General features: G+C 47.7%; 10 protein-coding genes across 10 annotated transcripts; 7 read left to right on the forward strand and 3 right to left on the reverse strand.

The window, feature by feature from the left end:
• Positions 1 to 265: 265 nt before the first annotated feature.
• DFJ58DRAFT_712375 (NUDIX domain-containing protein) lies at positions 266 to 1330 on the reverse strand (the record flags this gene model as incomplete). Its single annotated transcript, XM_041383855.1, has 4 exons — positions 266 to 346; positions 429 to 825; positions 878 to 1143; positions 1202 to 1330. 4 exons carry the CDS (start codon positions 1328 to 1330, stop codon positions 266 to 268), a joined length of 873 nt encoding a protein of 290 aa, XP_041251147.1.
• A 277-nt stretch (positions 1331 to 1607) lies between these two features.
• On the forward strand, positions 1608 to 3600 carry DFJ58DRAFT_752200 (HAD subfamily IIID h). Its single transcript, XM_041387822.1, has 11 exons — positions 1608 to 1779; positions 1841 to 1926; positions 1995 to 2104; positions 2165 to 2236; positions 2288 to 2479; positions 2532 to 2646; positions 2696 to 2793; positions 2887 to 2992; positions 3044 to 3077; positions 3126 to 3284; positions 3344 to 3600. Exons 1-11 carry the CDS (start codon positions 1759 to 1761, stop codon positions 3380 to 3382), a joined length of 1032 nt encoding a protein of 343 aa, XP_041251148.1. The 5' UTR covers positions 1608 to 1758; the 3' UTR covers positions 3383 to 3600.
• A 19-nt stretch (positions 3601 to 3619) lies between these two features.
• Positions 3620 to 4055, forward strand: DFJ58DRAFT_2886 (uncharacterized protein). Its single transcript, XM_041379686.1, has 2 exons — positions 3620 to 3687; positions 3747 to 4055. The coding sequence occupies exon 2, from the start codon at positions 3762 to 3764 to the stop codon at positions 3951 to 3953; it is 192 nt and encodes a 63-aa protein (XP_041251149.1). The 5' UTR covers positions 3620 to 3687; positions 3747 to 3761; the 3' UTR covers positions 3954 to 4055.
• Positions 4056 to 5029, forward strand: DFJ58DRAFT_2887 (uncharacterized protein). Its single transcript, XM_041379687.1, has 4 exons — positions 4056 to 4351; positions 4405 to 4636; positions 4694 to 4962; positions 5022 to 5029. Exons 1-3 carry the CDS (start codon positions 4157 to 4159, stop codon positions 4879 to 4881), a joined length of 615 nt encoding a protein of 204 aa, XP_041251150.1. The 5' UTR covers positions 4056 to 4156; the 3' UTR covers positions 4882 to 4962; positions 5022 to 5029.
• On the reverse strand, positions 5015 to 6282 carry DFJ58DRAFT_2800 (uncharacterized protein). Its single transcript, XM_041379637.1, has 6 exons — positions 5980 to 6282; positions 5841 to 5917; positions 5576 to 5790; positions 5420 to 5527; positions 5266 to 5358; positions 5015 to 5216 (listed from the first exon to the last, which is right to left on the reverse strand). Exons 1-6 carry the CDS (start codon positions 6241 to 6243, stop codon positions 5149 to 5151), a joined length of 825 nt encoding a protein of 274 aa, XP_041251151.1. The 5' UTR covers positions 6244 to 6282; the 3' UTR covers positions 5015 to 5148.
• A 50-nt stretch (positions 6283 to 6332) lies between these two features.
• On the forward strand, positions 6333 to 7426 carry DFJ58DRAFT_752210 (adaptin ear-binding coat-associated protein 1). Its single transcript, XM_041387823.1, has 6 exons — positions 6333 to 6499; positions 6553 to 6696; positions 6751 to 6756; positions 6808 to 6957; positions 7007 to 7031; positions 7089 to 7426. The coding sequence occupies exons 1-6, from the start codon at positions 6442 to 6444 to the stop codon at positions 7336 to 7338; spliced, it is 633 nt and encodes a 210-aa protein (XP_041251152.1). The 5' UTR covers positions 6333 to 6441; the 3' UTR covers positions 7339 to 7426.
• A 999-nt stretch (positions 7427 to 8425) lies between these two features.
• Positions 8426 to 10537, forward strand: DFJ58DRAFT_752212 (pyridoxal phosphate-dependent transferase). The gene is made up of 8 exons (XM_041387824.1): positions 8426 to 8730; positions 8778 to 8909; positions 8961 to 9098; positions 9147 to 9635; positions 9831 to 9992; positions 10047 to 10119; positions 10170 to 10293; positions 10347 to 10537. The coding sequence occupies exons 1-8, from the start codon at positions 8521 to 8523 to the stop codon at positions 10408 to 10410; spliced, it is 1392 nt and encodes a 463-aa protein (XP_041251153.1). The 5' UTR covers positions 8426 to 8520; the 3' UTR covers positions 10411 to 10537.
• Positions 10538 to 10638: 101 nt separating this feature from the next.
• Positions 10639 to 12117, forward strand: DFJ58DRAFT_720465 (uncharacterized protein; the record flags this gene model as incomplete). The annotated part of the gene is made up of 8 exons (XM_041384711.1): positions 10639 to 10663; positions 10729 to 10898; positions 10950 to 11002; positions 11060 to 11128; positions 11188 to 11260; positions 11294 to 11517; positions 11565 to 11667; positions 11719 to 12117. 8 exons carry the CDS (start codon positions 10639 to 10641, stop codon positions 12115 to 12117), a joined length of 1116 nt encoding a protein of 371 aa, XP_041251154.1.
• Positions 12118 to 12708: 591 nt separating this feature from the next.
• On the reverse strand, positions 12709 to 14732 carry DFJ58DRAFT_752242 (uncharacterized protein). The gene is made up of 7 exons (XM_041387825.1): positions 14536 to 14732; positions 14197 to 14480; positions 14048 to 14147; positions 13720 to 14001; positions 13473 to 13669; positions 13345 to 13421; positions 12709 to 13289 (listed from the first exon to the last, which is right to left on the reverse strand). The coding sequence occupies exons 1-7, from the start codon at positions 14715 to 14717 to the stop codon at positions 13005 to 13007; spliced, it is 1407 nt and encodes a 468-aa protein (XP_041251155.1). The 5' UTR covers positions 14718 to 14732; the 3' UTR covers positions 12709 to 13004.
• Positions 14733 to 14801: 69 nt separating this feature from the next.
• DFJ58DRAFT_752246 (3-hydroxyisobutyryl-coenzyme A hydrolase) lies at positions 14802 to 17093 on the forward strand. Its single transcript, XM_041387826.1, has 8 exons — positions 14802 to 15041; positions 15100 to 15210; positions 15267 to 15348; positions 15401 to 15464; positions 15514 to 15581; positions 15629 to 15821; positions 15876 to 16284; positions 16340 to 17093. Exons 1-8 carry the CDS (start codon positions 14925 to 14927, stop codon positions 16760 to 16762), a joined length of 1467 nt encoding a protein of 488 aa, XP_041251156.1. The 5' UTR covers positions 14802 to 14924; the 3' UTR covers positions 16763 to 17093.
• The last annotated feature ends 65 nt before the right edge of the window (positions 17094 to 17158 follow it).

Below are 17158 nucleotides of genomic sequence, written 5' to 3' on the forward strand. Positions count from 1 at the left end.
CATGGGTCTCCAGGTACATAATGAGTTTCGGGTTCTGTGATGTTTATTCTTCTTTATCGTCCAAATTGCTCTATATTTGCTTCACATATCATACTCTGTAGCCCTTACTTTCCTGTTCTCTCCGCTAAACGCCACTGTAGCCCAAATTACTTTCTTCTCTCAATATATCAATCACGTTGTTCTCGGTATCAGAAAATATGAATAATTGTATTGCAACTGACGGGCTCCGAGTAGATGGTAGTGAGGGTATGTCGATATGAAGTTCTTAAAGTTTGGGTATATGAACTTCGACCGGGCATTGATTGAACAAGTCGAAGTTGCGCCGCAAATTCATCTTAGAAAATGGCTACATGAGCAATTAGACCAACGCAAGCCCATCAGAAATATGAGGAATACGATGCCGTACCGCGCCTTTCCGTTCTATCCACCATGCGGTGTAGCCGACCCTTCGGACCACCTCTCAATTCATCGCCCTCGTAGACGAAAGCTTCATTTACTCCGTCGTTAATACGGAACAACTTTGGATTGATCACCATTCGCCCGAATGCAGCTCTAGATAACATCTGAACTGCATTTCTCTGGTTCTCGGTACTCGACGATCCAGTAAGGATGGGGCGAAGCGTTTCCAGAATGTAGTACTGCGGTGGGAAAAGGCCGATTTTCCCAGTTCTGAACTCTTCTATGGCCGATTCTGGATGCAAAAATCGCGTTTGGATGACTTCTTGACCCCCATCAGGAGTCGGAAGGTGTTCTTCTCTAGCGGAATACAGTCCACCCGACGTAGAATCCTTGAGGAACGCGACAAAGAACTCCGTACGGAATCGTCTGCTTAGACATCAGATACGGTTACAGGACAAGGAACGGGGTTCCTATTTACCTAGCTGATGACGGTGGTGTCACCCATGTAGTAAACGGCATCAGAGCGCCTACGTCGGCTCTTAGGTTGTTGCTTGTAAGAAACGTCGAGAATGTCGTTTGCCCTCCATGAACAGCTTCTCTAGCCTGAGTGAAGTCGATATCGGGTAATGTGCTCGGAGTATCCGACAAAGCAAGCAGCAATCCTGCCTCTTCAAAGGTTTCTCTGATAGCAGTCCATTCTAGGGACGTATCCTGCTTGGGATCAAAATTTCCGCCAGGAAAAACCTCCAATTCCAGATGCCTTTGAACAGCGACTATAACTTGAAAGAATGATTCTGCTTACGTGTTGGCCAGCGAATGACCTAGCCTGTGGGTTGCGCTGAACAAGTAGTATTTCGTTGTGACTGTTGACCAGAATGAGACTTGCTGAAAGACGAGGCTCTGTAGGCTTTGGACTTTCCCTGTCCGTCATCTCGATTGAGGAGTCAGAGGAGAGACTTGGAAGAGTGCCTGAGAAACTTCTCCGCGAGAAGTGATATGTCACTGTGTGTTCTGCTATGTATCCACACGTCAATAATCAATGTGAGTCGCAACAAACCGCAGTGATGAACTCACTCTAGCAGTTGATGTCGGACTGACTGGGCGATCTGTGTTTGGTCAGAAGTAGAGTGCAAGTCCTTACTAACATGAGTGTTTAATCACATTGACATGTAGTCTAATTTGGTTCCGGTACCCGGTACAGTGCTCAAGTTGGATCCGGTTGACCAGGACAAATACTTCCGTATTTTTAGACTGTACCTCAACCTACCAGACTTCATCCTTGGGCTGGCCTACCACCTGAGAGTGCCACGCGATATTTAACTCAAAAATCGTGTTCATATCAACTTAGGCAGTGCAAGTATGGCCGCCACCGCGCTAGAGGTACGCTTGGCCTAAGCTATTAGTATTGTCAGTGGCACTTACTCGAATGCACAACTTGAAGGATGAAATAATTCCTGAAACGAAGATTCCACTTACCTTCAAATGGTCAGGACGCGAGTATAAGGTAGATCTCCTTGGATCAGATAGGTAAGCTGCGGAACCGAATTGCTGCCAACCTAGGATGGTCATCCACAGTATTGACTCCGGCTATCCAGAGTGTACGACCTCAAGACTTCGCTGATGAGCTTGACGAAGGTTCCACCAGAGAGGCAGAAAATTCTAGGTCTAGTGAAAGGAAAACTACCCCCCAGATCAAGAGAGGAATGTCAGTGTTCACGATTTCCTGCACGGCTTTTTCTCTGAACCACATATGATCGTAGTGCAGATCTACGAATCACAGGGAAATCATTCACACTTGTAGGAACCCCTGAAGGCGACGAGATCAAAGACCCTTCAAGTGAGCCCGCGATCTCTCAAACCTTTGGTGCCTGTACTAACCTACAGTCAGAGTTGGAATTCCTTCCTGATGTTGTCAATGACCTTGATGTAGACTTCACTGACAACCCTGCTGCCGCCGCGGTATATAAAAATGACCAGCGGAACATTCGCAAAGTCAAAGAGGCAACCGAGAAACTTCAGATTAATATCATTCATCCTCTCCGAGATGGAAAGCGTTTGCTCGTGCTGGACATTGATTACAGTGAGTCAATCTTCTCGAATGTTTTCACTTCCTGAGAGTAAATCTCATGCAGCTATTTTGGACACCAAACCACTGACGTCTGGCTCATTGCCACCTGCGGAATGTGCGAGGCCTGGCCTCCATGAATTTCTAGAGGCCATATACCCTTACTACGACATCTGCATCTGGTGAGATTCCTTCACCTCATGAGTGTAACCTCTCATAGCCAATCATCAGGTCTCAAACTAGCTGGATATGGCTTGAGGCGAAGCTCGTAGAACTTGGCATGGTTGGATCTACCAGGAATTACCAGGTTTTATTTGTGCTTTCATGGTGTACAAGTTACGGCTGACATCAACTCCAGATTTCATTTGGTACGATCGTGACTATCCAACTTTAGCTCTCACGTAGCTGATTAAGATGCGCAGTCCTCGACAAAACTTGTATGTTCACTGTCTTTACAGAACGAAATGGTCAACCATATGCACACCATGTCAAGGCACTGCAAATTGTCTGGAATCACTTTCCCCAGTTGTCAGTACATTCTGATTTGGGCAGTCGGACATGCTTAACTTCCCTCTTCAGTTCAGCGAAGAACACCATTCACGTGGATGACCTGGTAAGAGGAAGGTATGACCTATCACTGTCGTCTCTAATTCCGTTGTAGAGTCGGAATTTTGCCCTGAATCCGAACGAAGGACTAAAAATCCATGCCTTCAAGAATGCTCATACAGAGCAGGCTCAAGCTGACCGAGAGCTTCATAAATTAGCCCGGTATATGGTACACATTGTTGCTATAGAAGATTTCCGGACGTTGCGCCACAAGGCATGTGTCTTGTGTTTGTTGCTCGACTGTACATTGCTCACTAGTCAGCATTTTCAAAGGCCTGGAAGCATGAGCTAAGGCGACTCACGCAATCATAACGAAGACACACACCATCTTACGGTGCTCATTCATACCAAGGCACTTCAATACATGAGTTAGGCCTACATAGTAGGGACAGGTTATATTGTATTGTAACTGTTGTTGTACGTGATTTCTGTAACATAGCTATTTTGTAACAAAACCGTGCTATTTATGTGCAACTTTTCGTAGTAGTATTGACCTGCTTGTACGTTGCGTAATACCAAATTCTTCACCACTGGCAGCTTCGGAGGTCATTCCTATCGATTTTAGTGAACTAGTACCCTTCTGCACTGCAGTTCAGGAAATCATTTGCGGTGGCTTGGTACGTTATTCCAGTACTATGCGTGTCGTATCATTCATGTGCACTTATTCTAGGCTCAGCTTTACTCTCAGTACATGCTTGGAGTTGATCTACGATGGGATCGACTTCGCTGGGCATATGAGTTCGACGTCGCGATGCGAACTAAGAGCGCATCTGACTTGAGCGGCCTCAGCCGAGAGGAAAAGAAAAAGGCCCAGTGCTCCTTTGAACCAGGCGAAATCGCTCACGTCGATGGTGGCGGTGGAATCACGGCTGCCTTCTACTGAATTCTTGGATCGTCACAAATTTCCACTGACGTCCATGGAACAGCGATACATACGCGTTCTTATCGACAGCGCCCCCGATATTAGCAAATATTGCTTGGTCCTCCACCGTCTCAGTGCGGACACATTCATTGTGTGCTACATCGCGTCTTTCGGTGGTGTTGTATACGGCACCGGCCTGTCTCCGATAACTCGGTTTTTTTTCCATGGCTATGGGCGATACACCTTCGTGGCCTCCCAATTCAAGGCCTCTACATGTGATCCCAAGATGGATTGGATCTGGTTTCATATTTGGTGTTCCTGTGGTCAGGAAAAATCTGTCGAAGACGACTCATTCCCGTGCTTCTCTTGCCCACGGGGAGCTGCATAGGGTAAGATCTTATATTGCAGAAAGGCTCAAGGCATGTTTAGTTACCTGTTCAGTTTGACAGTGTGGAATGAAGCATTTTCACAGCTCTTCCACCAAGTCCATGAAGAATTGCGCGCAAAAGACCGTGATTGGCATAAAGTTCGCAAGAAAACTGGTCTGAAAATTGACAGCTATGTGAATCCCGTGATGCTGGACGTGGATCACCCAAGCGGGGTAGGCTCCGACCCTGCGATACTCAGTGAAGTGCCCGCCCCTGGCGACTTTACGGAATGTTCAAACTTCAAAAGCATGCTTCGGATGAAGCGTGACATTAAAGGCAAGGTGAAATTAAACTTGGTCGGCATGAAGGATTGTGACATGAGTTTGTTCTTAGTCCCCTTTCTCCGCAAACATCGTTTGCTGGAAGTTCCTCCGAGCAATCACTTAGCCTGGTTGCTACGATGGCAACGTCAAGATATTATGTCTTCACGACTCTGCCTCAAGCGTCTCACACCCAGGCTCAACTCATCTTATCCTACGCTCCGATACCTTCCACTCCCCTTTCGGTATGTAAGACCTTGAGGGCCGCAGATTACTGCGCACTGCAACAAACAGACTCCCCGGGGAAGTCCAGTCGGTCCAACTCAATTGAATTCATTTAATGTTAGGACTTTCATGGTTCTACATACATAGCAGATATTGAAGGAATATGGTAATCTTAGAAGCCTCGAGGTTGTTGTCCAGTGCTGCATTCAACTACACTGGGTACAAGTATCACTCAGGATGTGCGGGAGCATACGGCGTCTGAGTATTGCATAATGGAGGTTGCGACAAACACATCTACTGACATCAACATATTTCTGAGGTTGTTACACTGTTCACGACAAGATCGAACGTCATCACCGAGGATGGCGGTACTAAAGACATCCCTAAGCATGACTCTGTATAAACAGCTTTATCACATACCAGGTTTCGTAGAAACAAAAGCAGGAAGAGAAGTATTCGAGGGTCGCAATATACCACTGGCGGCGTCGAACTGCCAGTGGTTATTGTTCGCAACTTTGGACAAGGACGGCAGTTCAGCAAGAATAGATACTATGGAGTCAGCTATCGAGCTCACTTGTAAGTACCTCCTTTCGTCCCAGCCCAAGTAATTTCTGAGCTTCCGTAATATGGAGGCACGAGAACGCTCGCGAAACAAGCGTAAAAGTGTTCTTGCGGAATGCATCTGACGACAAAGTCAATACGATGTAACTCTGATTAAATCTACACATACCAAGGAAGTCATTAACCAGCAGACCAACGGTTTTTCCTAGCCTTGGATCAGGGAAGTCACTTTGCTGCGACATCTGAAACAGCTCTTGGGCCCGAGCGTAAGTATTTTCATACTTTCGTTCCAAAGCGGATGCTAAGAGTGCCGCGAGTGCATGCGACAGGGGATGCGAGGACACATTTTCAGGTAACCGTGCAAAGGCGTGTTGAGCAGGTGTTCTGGAATAAGTGTTACGAAGGAGTACAATCAGGGGAGGGGTCTTACATACAAGTCATCCAGCACCATATAAGCCAGGACCAAGGGAGCAAACAAAAGCAGTCTGGAGTAACTTTTGTCGTTTGAACCCTGTTGCAGGACATTATCGAGATGCCGAGATGTGTATGAGGGGTATCTCAAGAAGTGCTCACGTTCAAGTCGTGATGTTCAGCGATATTAGTGATACCAATAAAGTTCTGTTGCTCAGCCAGATCAGATAGCTGGGGGAAAACTTGCTGGTATATGTCTTGGACAGCGGGGAGTTGTGAGGGGGGTTCCGCGCTGCCTGAGCTACTAGTATTAGATGATGCGGTGGGATCCGAGGATTCCGCCGAGGAAGCAATGATGGAATCTCGAGCTTCATCTCGAAGCTCTGTTGCGCTCATGGGTGGAGGTGTAGGCGGTGCTTGAGCCATATATCGAGTATTTAGCTTTAACTTGGAGATTGATGCTCATTAACATTGCTGAATCCTGATGCTGAACTGATCTGCTTCTTACTAAGCAATCTATAGGCTGTGAAACCCCACAAAGTTCAAACTACATAGTCTCCCGTAGGCAGATCTTGGGCAGACCCAATAGAAGGAAGACGGCCGTTCCTTCTAGCGTGCTAAAACATGGATGTGCTCGACGAGGAGGTCGAATCGATCTTATATATTGCAAGAGAAATATCAGGTAGGTCCAAGCTGCGCGAACCTCACCAGCAAGCCTTTCATTAGCATACGTAGTTTACAAGATCCCCCATCTGAAGGCCAACGAGGGACATCGCGCTAACGACTGGGGGGACCTTGCGCAACCGTTATGGAAAGGCAGGCTGCGCATCGTCGAGAAGTCGAATGGTGCGGCACTGATGTTTGAAGATGCTCAGACAGGTAAGCATTGCCAGCCTCTCGCCGCGTACGAGTGGATAATTGACGCAACTAAAGGGGAATGTACGTTTCAACATGAACAATCAACGTTGTAGCATTCTGATGTAGAGTTAGTATTTGCCCGCGCACCTTATGACGCTCTTAAACCATGCGTGGAATCTGTCCTTGATTCATCCCGATATTTTGTAATCAGAGTGGAGGATAGTGGCAAGAAGGCTTATATTGGAATGGGATTTGCTGAACGAACAGATAGCTTTGATTTCAGTGAGTACTCTCCTCTCAGTCTGCTTGCTATATTAACGTATGCTTTCAGACGTTGCATTGCAAGATTACACTAAGTGCGTCTAACAAACGCTGAAATTTGTCTCACTCCCTCACAGTACGCCCATATTTAGGCGTTTGAAAGCTGCTTTGAGCCCTCCTAGCCTTGATGAAGAAACCCCTTCTCCTCATATTCCGGTTGGTCCAAAGAAGGACTACTCTTTGAAGGAAGGCCAGACGTTTTCCATATCCATTCCGGGAAAAGCTAGTAAATTATTAACACCTGGGACGAGTTTGCTAGGTTCCTCCACCCAAAGCACTGGTAGCTCAGGGGGAGGGGTACCGCTATTACCGCCTCCACCTTCATCAGGAAGGAAGAAATGATCATGTTAAACACCGAAGCAGTATTTTAGCATTTTTTGTATCCACTGTTTTCCACGAAGACTGAATTCAAGAAGATACCGAAATCAAACACGCTCAAAATCATTTGGGCGGAAGCCTCTGAATTTCATTAGCCTTGTACTCATCTGCGACATGTGTGCCTGCAATGACACGCGGGTTCCGGAGGTTAATCTGTTCTTTTGCTTTCCTTCTACTCCCTTTCGGGTCTCGTCGTTTATGGATCATGCCACGCGGTCCAAGGTTCTGGCTATGAACTCGAGTAATACTCAAGAGGATATAGACCGGAGACAACCATCTTGTGAGGCACCGGTTACGTGATTTCTTAAAGATAGTCTATTCAAGTGGAAGCTCATCCGCATCTCATCGAAGTGAAAGTGTTGTCTCTAGTAGGTTTGTCGTCATTCCCATCGGGACCATCGTGAATGCCACTAGCAGGGCCAGCGTGGTGGAGATGATCCATGCCAGCCAGTCGATAGGCAATGCAAACGAGCGCCCGGTGTGAAATGGCCATCTTCCGCGGATGCACACTTCAAAGATAAGAATTGAGCCACGAGATGGCAAACACACAGATCGCTTGTGAAGACGTGGGATTTTGGTATGAATTCCAATGGAACTTTAAAGGATGACCGGTACGAAGTACTTACTAGGCTGCGAGAACCGGTAAACTAGTAGAATATGAGCGGCGGTCACTATGCAGTCACCGTTCGAGAAGTGTAGCATCTGACCGTGTCAAGCCGCGTCACCACGACATTCCTTAGGTCGCCGGTCGATCCCACTGGTGAACGTGGATATTGTATAGATAGAATATGGAGGTAGCCTAATTATTAGATTGCCTCGTAGTAGGCCGAATCGTTAGGTAAACGTCAGTCCGCAACGGTGGTTCCATCTGATGGTGTCGTCTTGTAAGTTTCGATATAAGCGACTTGGTGGCTTGTTGTCAAGTTGTAGGTGGTGTTAAAACTTTAACTCACCGAGATCAGGCTCCGTAGGACCGTATTATGTAACAAATTTTTCGCACGTGACCTCATTAGACTTGCTGACAATTCGATTCGTGTGCTCGCTTGCTCTTCGCCATTTCACAACAGTGAGCATTACGACTAGCTTTTTGTTCTCCTTCCTATTCAGGTTCCCCTATCTGATAAACGAGAGAAGTCTGCACTCAGGATGTTGTCCAGAGTTACCCCCAGTATGATAGGAAAAGCCACCTTCAGAAACTCCATAGGACGGGCTGCTGTCTGCGCTCGCAGAGGTTTCGTGCAACCCTCTGGTGCAGACCGTGCACACATCGTGGAAGATATGCACTTCAAGCTCGAGGTTCCAAAACGTGAGAACAGCGTGACACAAAAGACTCGCCCCATATACCTCGATATGCAGGTATGGTCATGTAATTAGATACTATTCAGTGTATTGACAAGGTTCAGGCCACCACTCCCGTAGATCCACGTGTTCTCGATGCTATGATGCCGTACCTAACGGACCAGTACGGTAATCCACATAGTCGAACCCATGCATATGGATGGGAAGCAGAGCAGGCTATTGAGGTTGCACGCAAGGTAAGTCTGCCGGGTTTACGAGCGTAAAAACGTCCCTGTAATATCTTTCAGCATGTAGCGGACCTAATTGGAGCTGAGGCCAAGGACATCGTCTTCACTTCTGGTGCTACCGAGACCAATAACATGGCCATTAAGGGTGTCGCACGGTTTAACAAAGACAAGAAGAGACACGTTATCACGCTACAAACGGTGGGTTAAGTTGCTTGGTTTCATAGCCAACGCTGATCACCCCTGCAGGAGCACAAGTGCGTCTTGGATTCTTGCAGGAAACTCAGCGAAGAAGACTTTGAAATAACCTATCTTCCTGTCGAGTCTAATGGCGTAGTCAACCTTAAGACTCTCGAGGCCGCTATCCGCCCTGACACCTCCCTTATTTCTATCATGACGGTAAACAACGAGACCGGTGTCATCCAACCAATGAAGGAAATTGGTGCTATTGTGCGACAGCATCGTGGCGTATACCTTCACACCGACGCGGCGCAGGCCGTGGGAAAAATACCTATCGATGTTAATGAAGCCAACATTGACCTGATGAGCATCTCAGGGCATAAAATCTATGGCCCAAAGGGAGTAGGAGCTGCTTATGTCCGCCGGCGACCGCGCGTGCGATTGGAACCGATCTTGAGTGGAGGAGGACAAGAGCGTGGGCTGCGTAGCGGTACCCTACCCACGGCGCTGGCGGTTGGCATGGGCGAAGCAGCACGCATAGCCAAGCTGGAGATGGCGGTGAGTTCTTGTTCTTAGCATAACTCATGATGAAATCCGCACATGCGTTTGAATTTGCACTTGAATCAAGTAGCGTGATGCTCTAGGCTTACGGCCGTATGAGCCGCTAGCTTGGTAACGATTCCTGTGCAGGGGTACTGATCAACTTCCTGTCTATCATTCCGCCTCTCGCTCCGAATCTGATATATATTCCAGAGGGATCACGCACGGATCAAGCAGCTGTCGGATAGGTTAATCCAGGGCATCGATTCCCAAGTAGAGCATGTAGTTCGAAATGGCGATGTCAACGGATACCCGGGGTGTGTGAACCTTTCGTTCTCGTATGTTGAAGGCGAAAGCCTTCTCATGGCCTTGAAGGTAAGCATAATGGTACGTCTCTGATGAGAGAAAATCTTATGGTTTTCGTTGCAGGATATCGCTTTGTCTTCTGGTAGTGCATGTACATCTGCGTCTCTGGAGCCTTCATACGTTCTTCGTGCTCTTGGTATGTTTTCTTTGTGCATGGACTTGTTGCAGTACCTGATAGTCACCTAGGAGCGGCAGAGGACATGGCACATTCGTCCTTACGCTTTGGCATCGGTCGTTTCACCACAGAAGCGGAAATTGATTTCGTCGTAAATCACATCGTCCGCGTTGTCACCAGACTTCGTGATATGAGGTACGGTCCCATCCGCATTTCAGTGCTTCTGCTGTGCTCACCGCCTCCTTCAGCCCGTTGTGGGAGATGGTGCAGGAAGGCATCGACATCAACTCGATTAACTGGTCTCAACATTAATATTAATTTATACTTCTGGACTTGTGATCATGGCGCAATGTTTCGCTTTACCTGTCGTTGACGATTGTTTTGCCTATAACTTTATGTACAACGATATAAAGGACTTTCGAAGGATATTATTGGCGGTATTCGAGGTCTTGTCCACGGTGCCCAAATTCTTGGCAAACAACCGAATATAATGGCGAGTTGAATCTCCGCCATAACTGCACTCTTTCACTTTCAACCACCATGGCAAGACGCTTATACCTTGGCAGTATGAAAATTTCTTCTCGTCAGATCCTAGCCTAAAAAAATCTAATCATTGTTTGCATTGTACAGGACTTCCCCCTGATGCCCGTTCTGATGACGTGGCTAAGTTTTTCGATGGCTATGGCCGTATCATTGACTGTCGTGTCATGACCGGTTCGTCGGACAAGAGGCGCGCGTCAAATGCGGAACTCACTGGACCTCCATCAGGATTCGGTTTTGTCGAGTTTGAAAGCTCAAAGGTGGATTTACCTGCCATGTATCACAGTGATCAGTATACCAAACTTTTATAGGATGCGGAGGACGCTGTCCATCATTTCAACGGCAAGCCTTTCATGGGAGCCAAGTTCGTATCGCAATCACCCGTAATAACTTGTGCATTGATTCTTATTTCTTGTTTTAGCATTGTCGTTGAATTCGCCAAAGAAAGTCGCCCCCGTCGGGATGTCTATGAGAGCGACCGTGGCTACGGGTATATTTCTTGACTCATCAAGTTGATATTATACTTTTCCCTAACAAGTTACATTTTAGGGCTGCTCGCTCCCGCAGGCCTCCAGGTATTCGCCTGATCGTTTCCGGTATTTCTCGCGACACTAGTTGGCAGGTATGATGTTCTTTCGGTTCACACCATTGGCAGTGTTCGCGGAGCATATGGCGCTTCCGTTTTCTGGAGATCGATCCGGCTGGTCATTTTGCAACTTTGAAGGACCGCCAGTATTTCGTTGATGTTCACTTTCGCCGGCTTTGCCCAAACCCAACAACGAACCTGACCATACTCCTCACCCAGGACTTGAAAGATTTCGGACGCGAGGCTGGTAGCGTGTCGTTTGCTGACATTGATCGCGACAACCCTGGTCAGGGGTGCGTGACTAAATTTAATGCACTGTCCCGAGCTGACTGTTTCTCAGTATCCTCGAATATCTATCGCGAGATGATGCAGACCGTGCCGTCAAGGATTTGGACGGTAAAGACCTGCGCGGTAGACCTGTCCGCGTTGCCTACGACGATGCCGTAAGTTTGATAGCTTGGTTATTTTGCTCTGGGCCTTACCTGTTCTCTCAGCGCGGTGGACCTGATAACTACAGGCGCGAGGATCGTCGTGAGGAACGCCCTCGAAGTGACGACCGATACAAAGAAGAACGTTACTACAGGGATGATCGGTCATCCTATCGCCGCGAACGATCCCGTTCGCCTCCTCGTCGCAATGATTACGACGATCGTCGCCCCAGGTCTCCACCTCCGCCGCGGAGGGATCCTGATGAGAGAAAACCTGCAGGGTACGATGATTACCGACGGGGAGGTTATGATGATGACCGCAGAGCCCCTGATTATTATTATGACCGCCGCAGGGACGATGACCGGCGACGTGAAGACCGCGGTGGCAGACGCGACGAGAAAGACGATCGGTACGACGACAGGGCAATGAGGCACGCAAATGGCGATGGTGGATGGGCGCGTTAAAGGATATAGGCAGCCGCTGGATATTTTGCACTTGGCCGAGGGGCATCCCATCCGTTATTGGTTTCCCCCCTCTTGTGATGGTCATGGTCTCCTCGAGCTTGGCGTTGGCGTATGTTGGGTCGAACCGGAGAACTGTTTTTTTGTCTTACAGAGGTCATTTCCCTCTTGGTCCGTATGTCGAACGATTAGGTGAAGGCGTCCCGAATTTGGCGTGGAACCTGTACTTTCAAGCATCAGCTGAAGGTTGGCTGAAGGAGATCCAAGGCAGCGCGTGAGAATTAACGTTGGCGTCATCTTCCGTATCGGTGGGGTTAAACCACGGAAACTTGGAAACGGTGACGGAATTAAAGAAGACTTCACGTGCCTACTACCCTCGGTACCTAGGACCGTCCATCCTGAATTTGCCCACCAATGTGATCGTGTCCTTCATTTGTGACACTTCAGTGCACGATGATTGATGTTTTACACATGGCAGAGTTTCGTCTTCAGGTGTGTCACTTTACTCACATCTATTCCTAGGGACATCTATTAGTATGCATGTACAAATATAAGTGATGCAGGTGTAATCAAGGTTCAGTTTGCTGTGATAAGTGTACAACAATATGTGAATTACTCTCTATTCCCCACCATCCTAATTCTTGATCATCGTTTTCAAGAAGAGCTAGTGTGTCGTCACCCATCCTCAACCATACACAAATACTATCCCGGTTCCTTGGATTTTTGCCTGCTCCCAGGGCTTTCATCAGTCTGAGCCGGAAAAGCCCCAACTTCATCGTAGAAAGCACGCGCAGCGATGTAGATGCGATGAGACGCCCTTCCATTTCCGGGGTAAAGAGGCCTCCAGGAGGCTCAGAGCAGTGGTGAACTTTTACCTCTGTGGGTATAGTTCAAAAGGCGGTGACGCGATCATCCAACAAGGACCTACCGATCAAATATCGACTGAGTCTACCGTCGCGATCAGCTATTGACTCAGCAGGTCTACCGTGCTCTGTGGCACATAGCAAAAGGCTTGGTAAATATAGCAATGACTCGGTGGAGCCAAGACACTGACTCATGCACAGCACCTTCCATTGTGGGTGTTCCTTCATTTTGGCTTCGTCATGCCCAAGCACGGTCTTGGCAACGAAAGAAAGATAATACAATTCACTGTCTGATCGTTCCTTTGTTGAGATCTTGATGGTAAAGGAAATTAAACTCTAGGCACCGCAGCTTCGATCCTGTGCTTACCGCAGTTGCGTCAAGGACCCGCAAAGACGGAATCTTTGCTATGATCTGCTGCCTGGCAGAACGAGAGAGATCATTTACTGCGAGCAATGAGTATGTTTCCTCGAAGAAGACGATAATCTTGTGCTAACCCTCGGACAGTGGATTTTTGGCGAGGCTCAGCGTTTCGAGATGGGGACACCACTCATATAATTGGTCAATATCGCGCTGATTATGGAGTTTATTACTGGAAAGAGAGAGGACTTTGAGACCTTGTAAATGTGATGGACAAGATCCCCGAGGAGGAATCCTTGCAATGCCGTTAGATGAAAGTACGAGTCGTTGTAATCTGCGGTACCATATTAACTTATTGGAAAACCCCGCAGATATTGAACATACGAGGCACACGGCTTCAATGCTTCGTTGATATATTGCCAATCTTCTAGCTTGTTGCTATCAAAATTGAGGATCTCGATACGGTCCAACACTGTAGAGATCTTCGCATGTGATAGGGAAGTCAGCCCATTGTATCCGAGTTCTGCTATGCGAAGTTGAGGCATGAGCATCGCTATGCTCGTAAATTCTTCCCATGAAGTCCAGGTGCCGTTCAGCTGGAGCTCTGAGAGTCGCAGCCAAGCCGATGCAGGCAAGTGAGATGAGGGCGGCGTCAGCCGGTTGCGACTATTTGTAGCGTCAGTATATCAAAAGAGCAAAGGACGAGGCTTACTTGAGCGCTAGCCGCTCGAGTTGAGGCAGTTCAGTGGTTATCATTGCCACCACATCCCAACTAGACAAAAGTGTCGCAGAAAGATCCAAGCCACGGATGCCTTGATCGCATCAATGGCATGGTATTTGCAGAAATACGCACTGGCTTACTAGGGCATGTTGACAGGATTTCCCCTGGATTGTTCCCGGTAGAAACCATCTCATTGTCAAGGCTCACTTCGCGCAGTCGCTCCAGATTTGAAAATTTGCCTCGGATCTTGTCCAAGTCTACAGCTTCAACCTCTATGACACCATTTGAAGAGCCCAGAACAATCTTCTCTTGTGACGCAGTCCCATGCGCAGCTTCTACATACTTATTTTTCAATGCTTGCAAAAATGTATACCCGTAGCAAATAGAGGAAGATGGGCGAATGAAGGATCCACTGTGAGGAACTCTTGTGATCGCCGAGCGGTAAGTATCATTGTGAAACGGTATTTCCTCGATCTTACCGGCAGTTAAAGTATCGTTTCCCATCCTTTATACCATCATGTTTGCCGCGAGCTGAGTCGTCCCATTCGACACCAAACCAAAGACCGGTGGTGCCGTCAAGTGGGCCAAAGTACCTGACAGTGCCGAAATGACCTGATGGCAGGTATATTCTTGACCCTGTCGCAGGGAGCACATGTTGCATCGGTCAAAGTGGTCCGGTGGTGGAATGTTCATGTACTACTACTATAGCAGTTCTTAAGAGGCTGTGTCAATCTCACGTAAGCATCGCCCTTCAATTTGGTTGTGTCTTCGGCTACACGGTACTCCGAAGATCCCAGAAAAGTTACAGGTCGCAGGCTTTCCAAGGTTGTTCCAAGGGCTTCCTTCAGTCGAACGCCTGGATCTTAGTATGCTGGCTACTGTTCTCACAAGAATGTCGCGTAACGGTGTATCAGCAGCTCTTGCCAGGACGAGTGCAGTTGCTGCTCACATGTCTACCAGCGCTCAGGCAACACCACTAGAGCAAGTAAGTTCTTTGTATGTGTTATTCTTACCAATCCCTTGAGAATCGCCCTTGCATACAGCCCGTGCTCTTTGAGTCGAATGGCGCAACGCGCACTTATGTCTTGAACCGAGCAAGCAAACTGAACGCTCTCAATGGTGACATGCTCAAGTTAATGAGACCTCAACTGGAGGTGAGAGTGCCTGAATATGAAATTGCAGGCTCTTACAAAGATTATTCGTACTCTAGCAATGGTCAAGGTCCGACCTATGCAAGATTATCGTCGGGACGGGTATCGGCCGTGCATTTTGTGCAGGCGGTGACGTTGCAAGTGCGTTTCAATGTTCAAATCCATGTGGACACTTGCTGACAACCTCGCACAGCTGTACTACAGCATTCACTGCATGATGATACTCGTTCAAAGGCTATAGAATTCTTCAAAGACGAGTGAGTCATTGAATCATGCTCCGAACCGCTTGAATAACTTATCCTATAGATTTGAAATGGACTATATCTTGTCTGCATTACCGAAGCCATACGTAACCATCTTGGACGGTATCACAAGTTGGTGTTTTCGTCTTGCACAGCATGCATAGCACTGACATCAGCAGTGGGCGGAGGAGTCGGACTTGCCATTAGCGCCCCTTTTCGTGTTGCGACGGAGAAGTCAATATTTGCTATGCCAGAAACCAAGATAGGTTACTGCCCCGATGTTGGAGCAAGCTTCTTCTTGTCCAGGATCGACGGTGAAATTGGCACATATCTCGCCCTCACCTCAGAGACTCTTGCTGGCAGGGAAGTCTTGTGAGTGGGGAATATCTTTGCCTGATAGGGCCGCGGGCTTATGATTTTTGGTAGTGAACTAGGATTTGCTACCCACTTCGTATCATCAAGAACAGTGCCCAACCTACTGGCTCGTTTATCTGATTTGGAGGATCCTACTTTTGCTATGATTGATAGGACCATCGAGGAACATCACGCAAAACGCCTTTCAGATGAACCGGTTGGAAAATTGACGGGTCGTACGCGCCAGGCTCTTGATATGGCATTCCGACACGATACAGTCGAGGAAATTGTGGAAGATCTCACCAAGTTGGCCTCGACTTCTGATGACTCAGTCGCCAAGTGGGCCTCGGAAACACTGGAGATTCTATATATGCGGAGTCCGACTAGCCTCAAAGTAGCACTGGAAGCGATCCGACGCGGGAAGAACATGACGCTCCTCGAGGCCCTTCAAATGGAAATGGGCATTGCCACAGCTTACTGTGTAAGTTTGAGAATTGGTGATCATGCTTTGTAACCTGTTTAACTTGAAAACGCAGAGCGGTGCAAGTACAGATTTCACTGCAGGAATCACCGCGGTCCTGGTTGAGAAAACAAAAGGTCGCCCTGTTTGGTCTCCTGATCAGCTCAATAACGTCTCAGATGCGATAGTGAGGCGATTTTATGAGAGAGATTCTATTTATCTCAGCGCCATGCCTACTTTGACACCGCCGGACTTCCTTTCGAATGGCAAGCAAAATCCGATGAAATTTGCTCTGCCAAGTGAAGACGCCATCTTACAAATAGTCAAGTCCAAGGCCAGACAAGATCCTATCTCCCTTTCTGATCTACTGGCACATTTTGATAGTCTTCACTCGGGCAAGCAAGGTGTCGCAGAGAAAGTGGTGGAGGTAGTGAAACGGAGTTGTGATGTCATTGGTAATCAAGGTTCGGAGATGGTCAATTGCAAAGAGCAATTGTAGTTTACTTCCGTAGTTGCGGCACAGTATACCGTCCTCGATATCACAATTTGCTTATCTTGCTGTACGCGTGCAGTTGCCACCACGTCATCCGGCAGCCCGGAACTGCAGCTAATTCTTGGCGATGACTGTTTGAACCTTGTCCTTCATCCCTAAGGAGAAAAGTGTGCGGTCAATATTGATGTTTGACGTTGCGCGACGCGCAGCTTTTCATTATGGTGCACGGCCACTAGTACACTAACTCGAACCCAAGTTGCCTAAAATTGTGATGAAACTTTGAGATCAAACCACCGATATATATTAGATAAGATTGGACTGTCATACGTGTCTGCCGCGGATCAATATCACACGATATGATAGCTGCGAGACTCAACGGCCTGTTAAGTAGGACAGATAAGT

Source organism: Suillus subalutaceus (genome assembly GCF_016647625.1).
Source record: "Suillus subalutaceus strain FC151 chromosome Unknown DFJ58scaffold_1, whole genome shotgun sequence".
Taxonomy (NCBI): domain Eukaryota; kingdom Fungi; phylum Basidiomycota; class Agaricomycetes; order Boletales; family Suillaceae; genus Suillus; species Suillus subalutaceus.

Bases quoted from the DNA above. Each gene is read 5' to 3' on its own strand.
- DFJ58DRAFT_752200 (XM_041387822.1), top strand. From the start codon at position 1,759: ATGGCCGCCACCGCGCTAGAG. The intron at 1,780-1,840 runs GTACGCTTGGCC...CACAACTTGAAG, and splicing joins TGGCCGCCACCGCGCTAGAG to GATGAAATAATTCCTGAAAC. The intron at 2,993-3,043 runs GTCAGTACATTC...TTCCCTCTTCAG, and splicing joins TGGAATCACTTTCCCCAGTT to TTCAGCGAAGAACACCATTC.
- DFJ58DRAFT_2886 (XM_041379686.1), top strand. From the start codon at position 3,762: ATGCTTGGAGTTGATCTACGATGGGATCGACTTCGCTGGGCATATGAG.
- DFJ58DRAFT_2887 (XM_041379687.1), top strand. From the start codon at position 4,157: ATGGCTATGGGCGATACACCTTCGTGGCCTCCCAATTCAAGGCCTCTA. The intron at 4,352-4,404 runs GCATGTTTAGTT...GCATTTTCACAG, and splicing joins ATATTGCAGAAAGGCTCAAG to CTCTTCCACCAAGTCCATGA. The intron at 4,637-4,693 runs GCAAGGTGAAAT...GTTTGTTCTTAG, and splicing joins GATGAAGCGTGACATTAAAG to TCCCCTTTCTCCGCAAACAT.
- DFJ58DRAFT_2800 (XM_041379637.1), bottom strand. From the start codon at position 6,243: ATGGCTCAAGCACCGCCTACACCTCCACCCATGAGCGCAACAGAGCTT. The intron at 5,791-5,840 runs GTATGTAAGACC...CACTTATTCCAG, and splicing joins TATATGGTGCTGGATGACTT to AACACCTGCTCAACACGCCT. The intron at 5,528-5,575 runs GTATGTGTAGAT...CTTTGTCGTCAG, and splicing joins GCTGGTTAATGACTTCCTTG to ATGCATTCCGCAAGAACACT.
- DFJ58DRAFT_752210 (XM_041387823.1), top strand. From the start codon at position 6,442: ATGGATGTGCTCGACGAGGAGGTCGAATCGATCTTATATATTGCAAGA. The intron at 6,958-7,006 runs GTGAGTACTCTC...GTATGCTTTCAG, and splicing joins AACAGATAGCTTTGATTTCA to ACGTTGCATTGCAAGATTAC. The intron at 7,032-7,088 runs GTGCGTCTAACA...GCCCATATTTAG, and splicing joins GCATTGCAAGATTACACTAA to GCGTTTGAAAGCTGCTTTGA.
- DFJ58DRAFT_752212 (XM_041387824.1), top strand. From the start codon at position 8,521: ATGTTGTCCAGAGTTACCCCCAGTATGATAGGAAAAGCCACCTTCAGA. The intron at 8,731-8,777 runs GTATGGTCATGT...GACAAGGTTCAG, and splicing joins CCATATACCTCGATATGCAG to GCCACCACTCCCGTAGATCC. The intron at 10,294-10,346 runs GTACGGTCCCAT...CGCCTCCTTCAG, and splicing joins ACCAGACTTCGTGATATGAG to CCCGTTGTGGGAGATGGTGC.
- DFJ58DRAFT_752242 (XM_041387825.1), bottom strand. From the start codon at position 14,717: ATGCAACATGTGCTCCCTGCGACAGGGTCAAGAATATACCTGCCATCA. The intron at 14,481-14,535 runs GTAAGATCGAGG...GGCGATCACAAG, and splicing joins AAACGATACTTTAACTGCCG to AGTTCCTCACAGTGGATCCT. The intron at 14,148-14,196 runs GTAAGCCAGTGC...GATGCGATCAAG, and splicing joins AATCCTGTCAACATGCCCTA to GCATCCGTGGCTTGGATCTT.
- DFJ58DRAFT_752246 (XM_041387826.1), top strand. From the start codon at position 14,925: ATGCTGGCTACTGTTCTCACAAGAATGTCGCGTAACGGTGTATCAGCA. The intron at 15,349-15,400 runs GTGCGTTTCAAT...AACCTCGCACAG, and splicing joins TGCAGGCGGTGACGTTGCAA to CTGTACTACAGCATTCACTG. The intron at 16,285-16,339 runs GTAAGTTTGAGA...TTGAAAACGCAG, and splicing joins GCATTGCCACAGCTTACTGT to AGCGGTGCAAGTACAGATTT.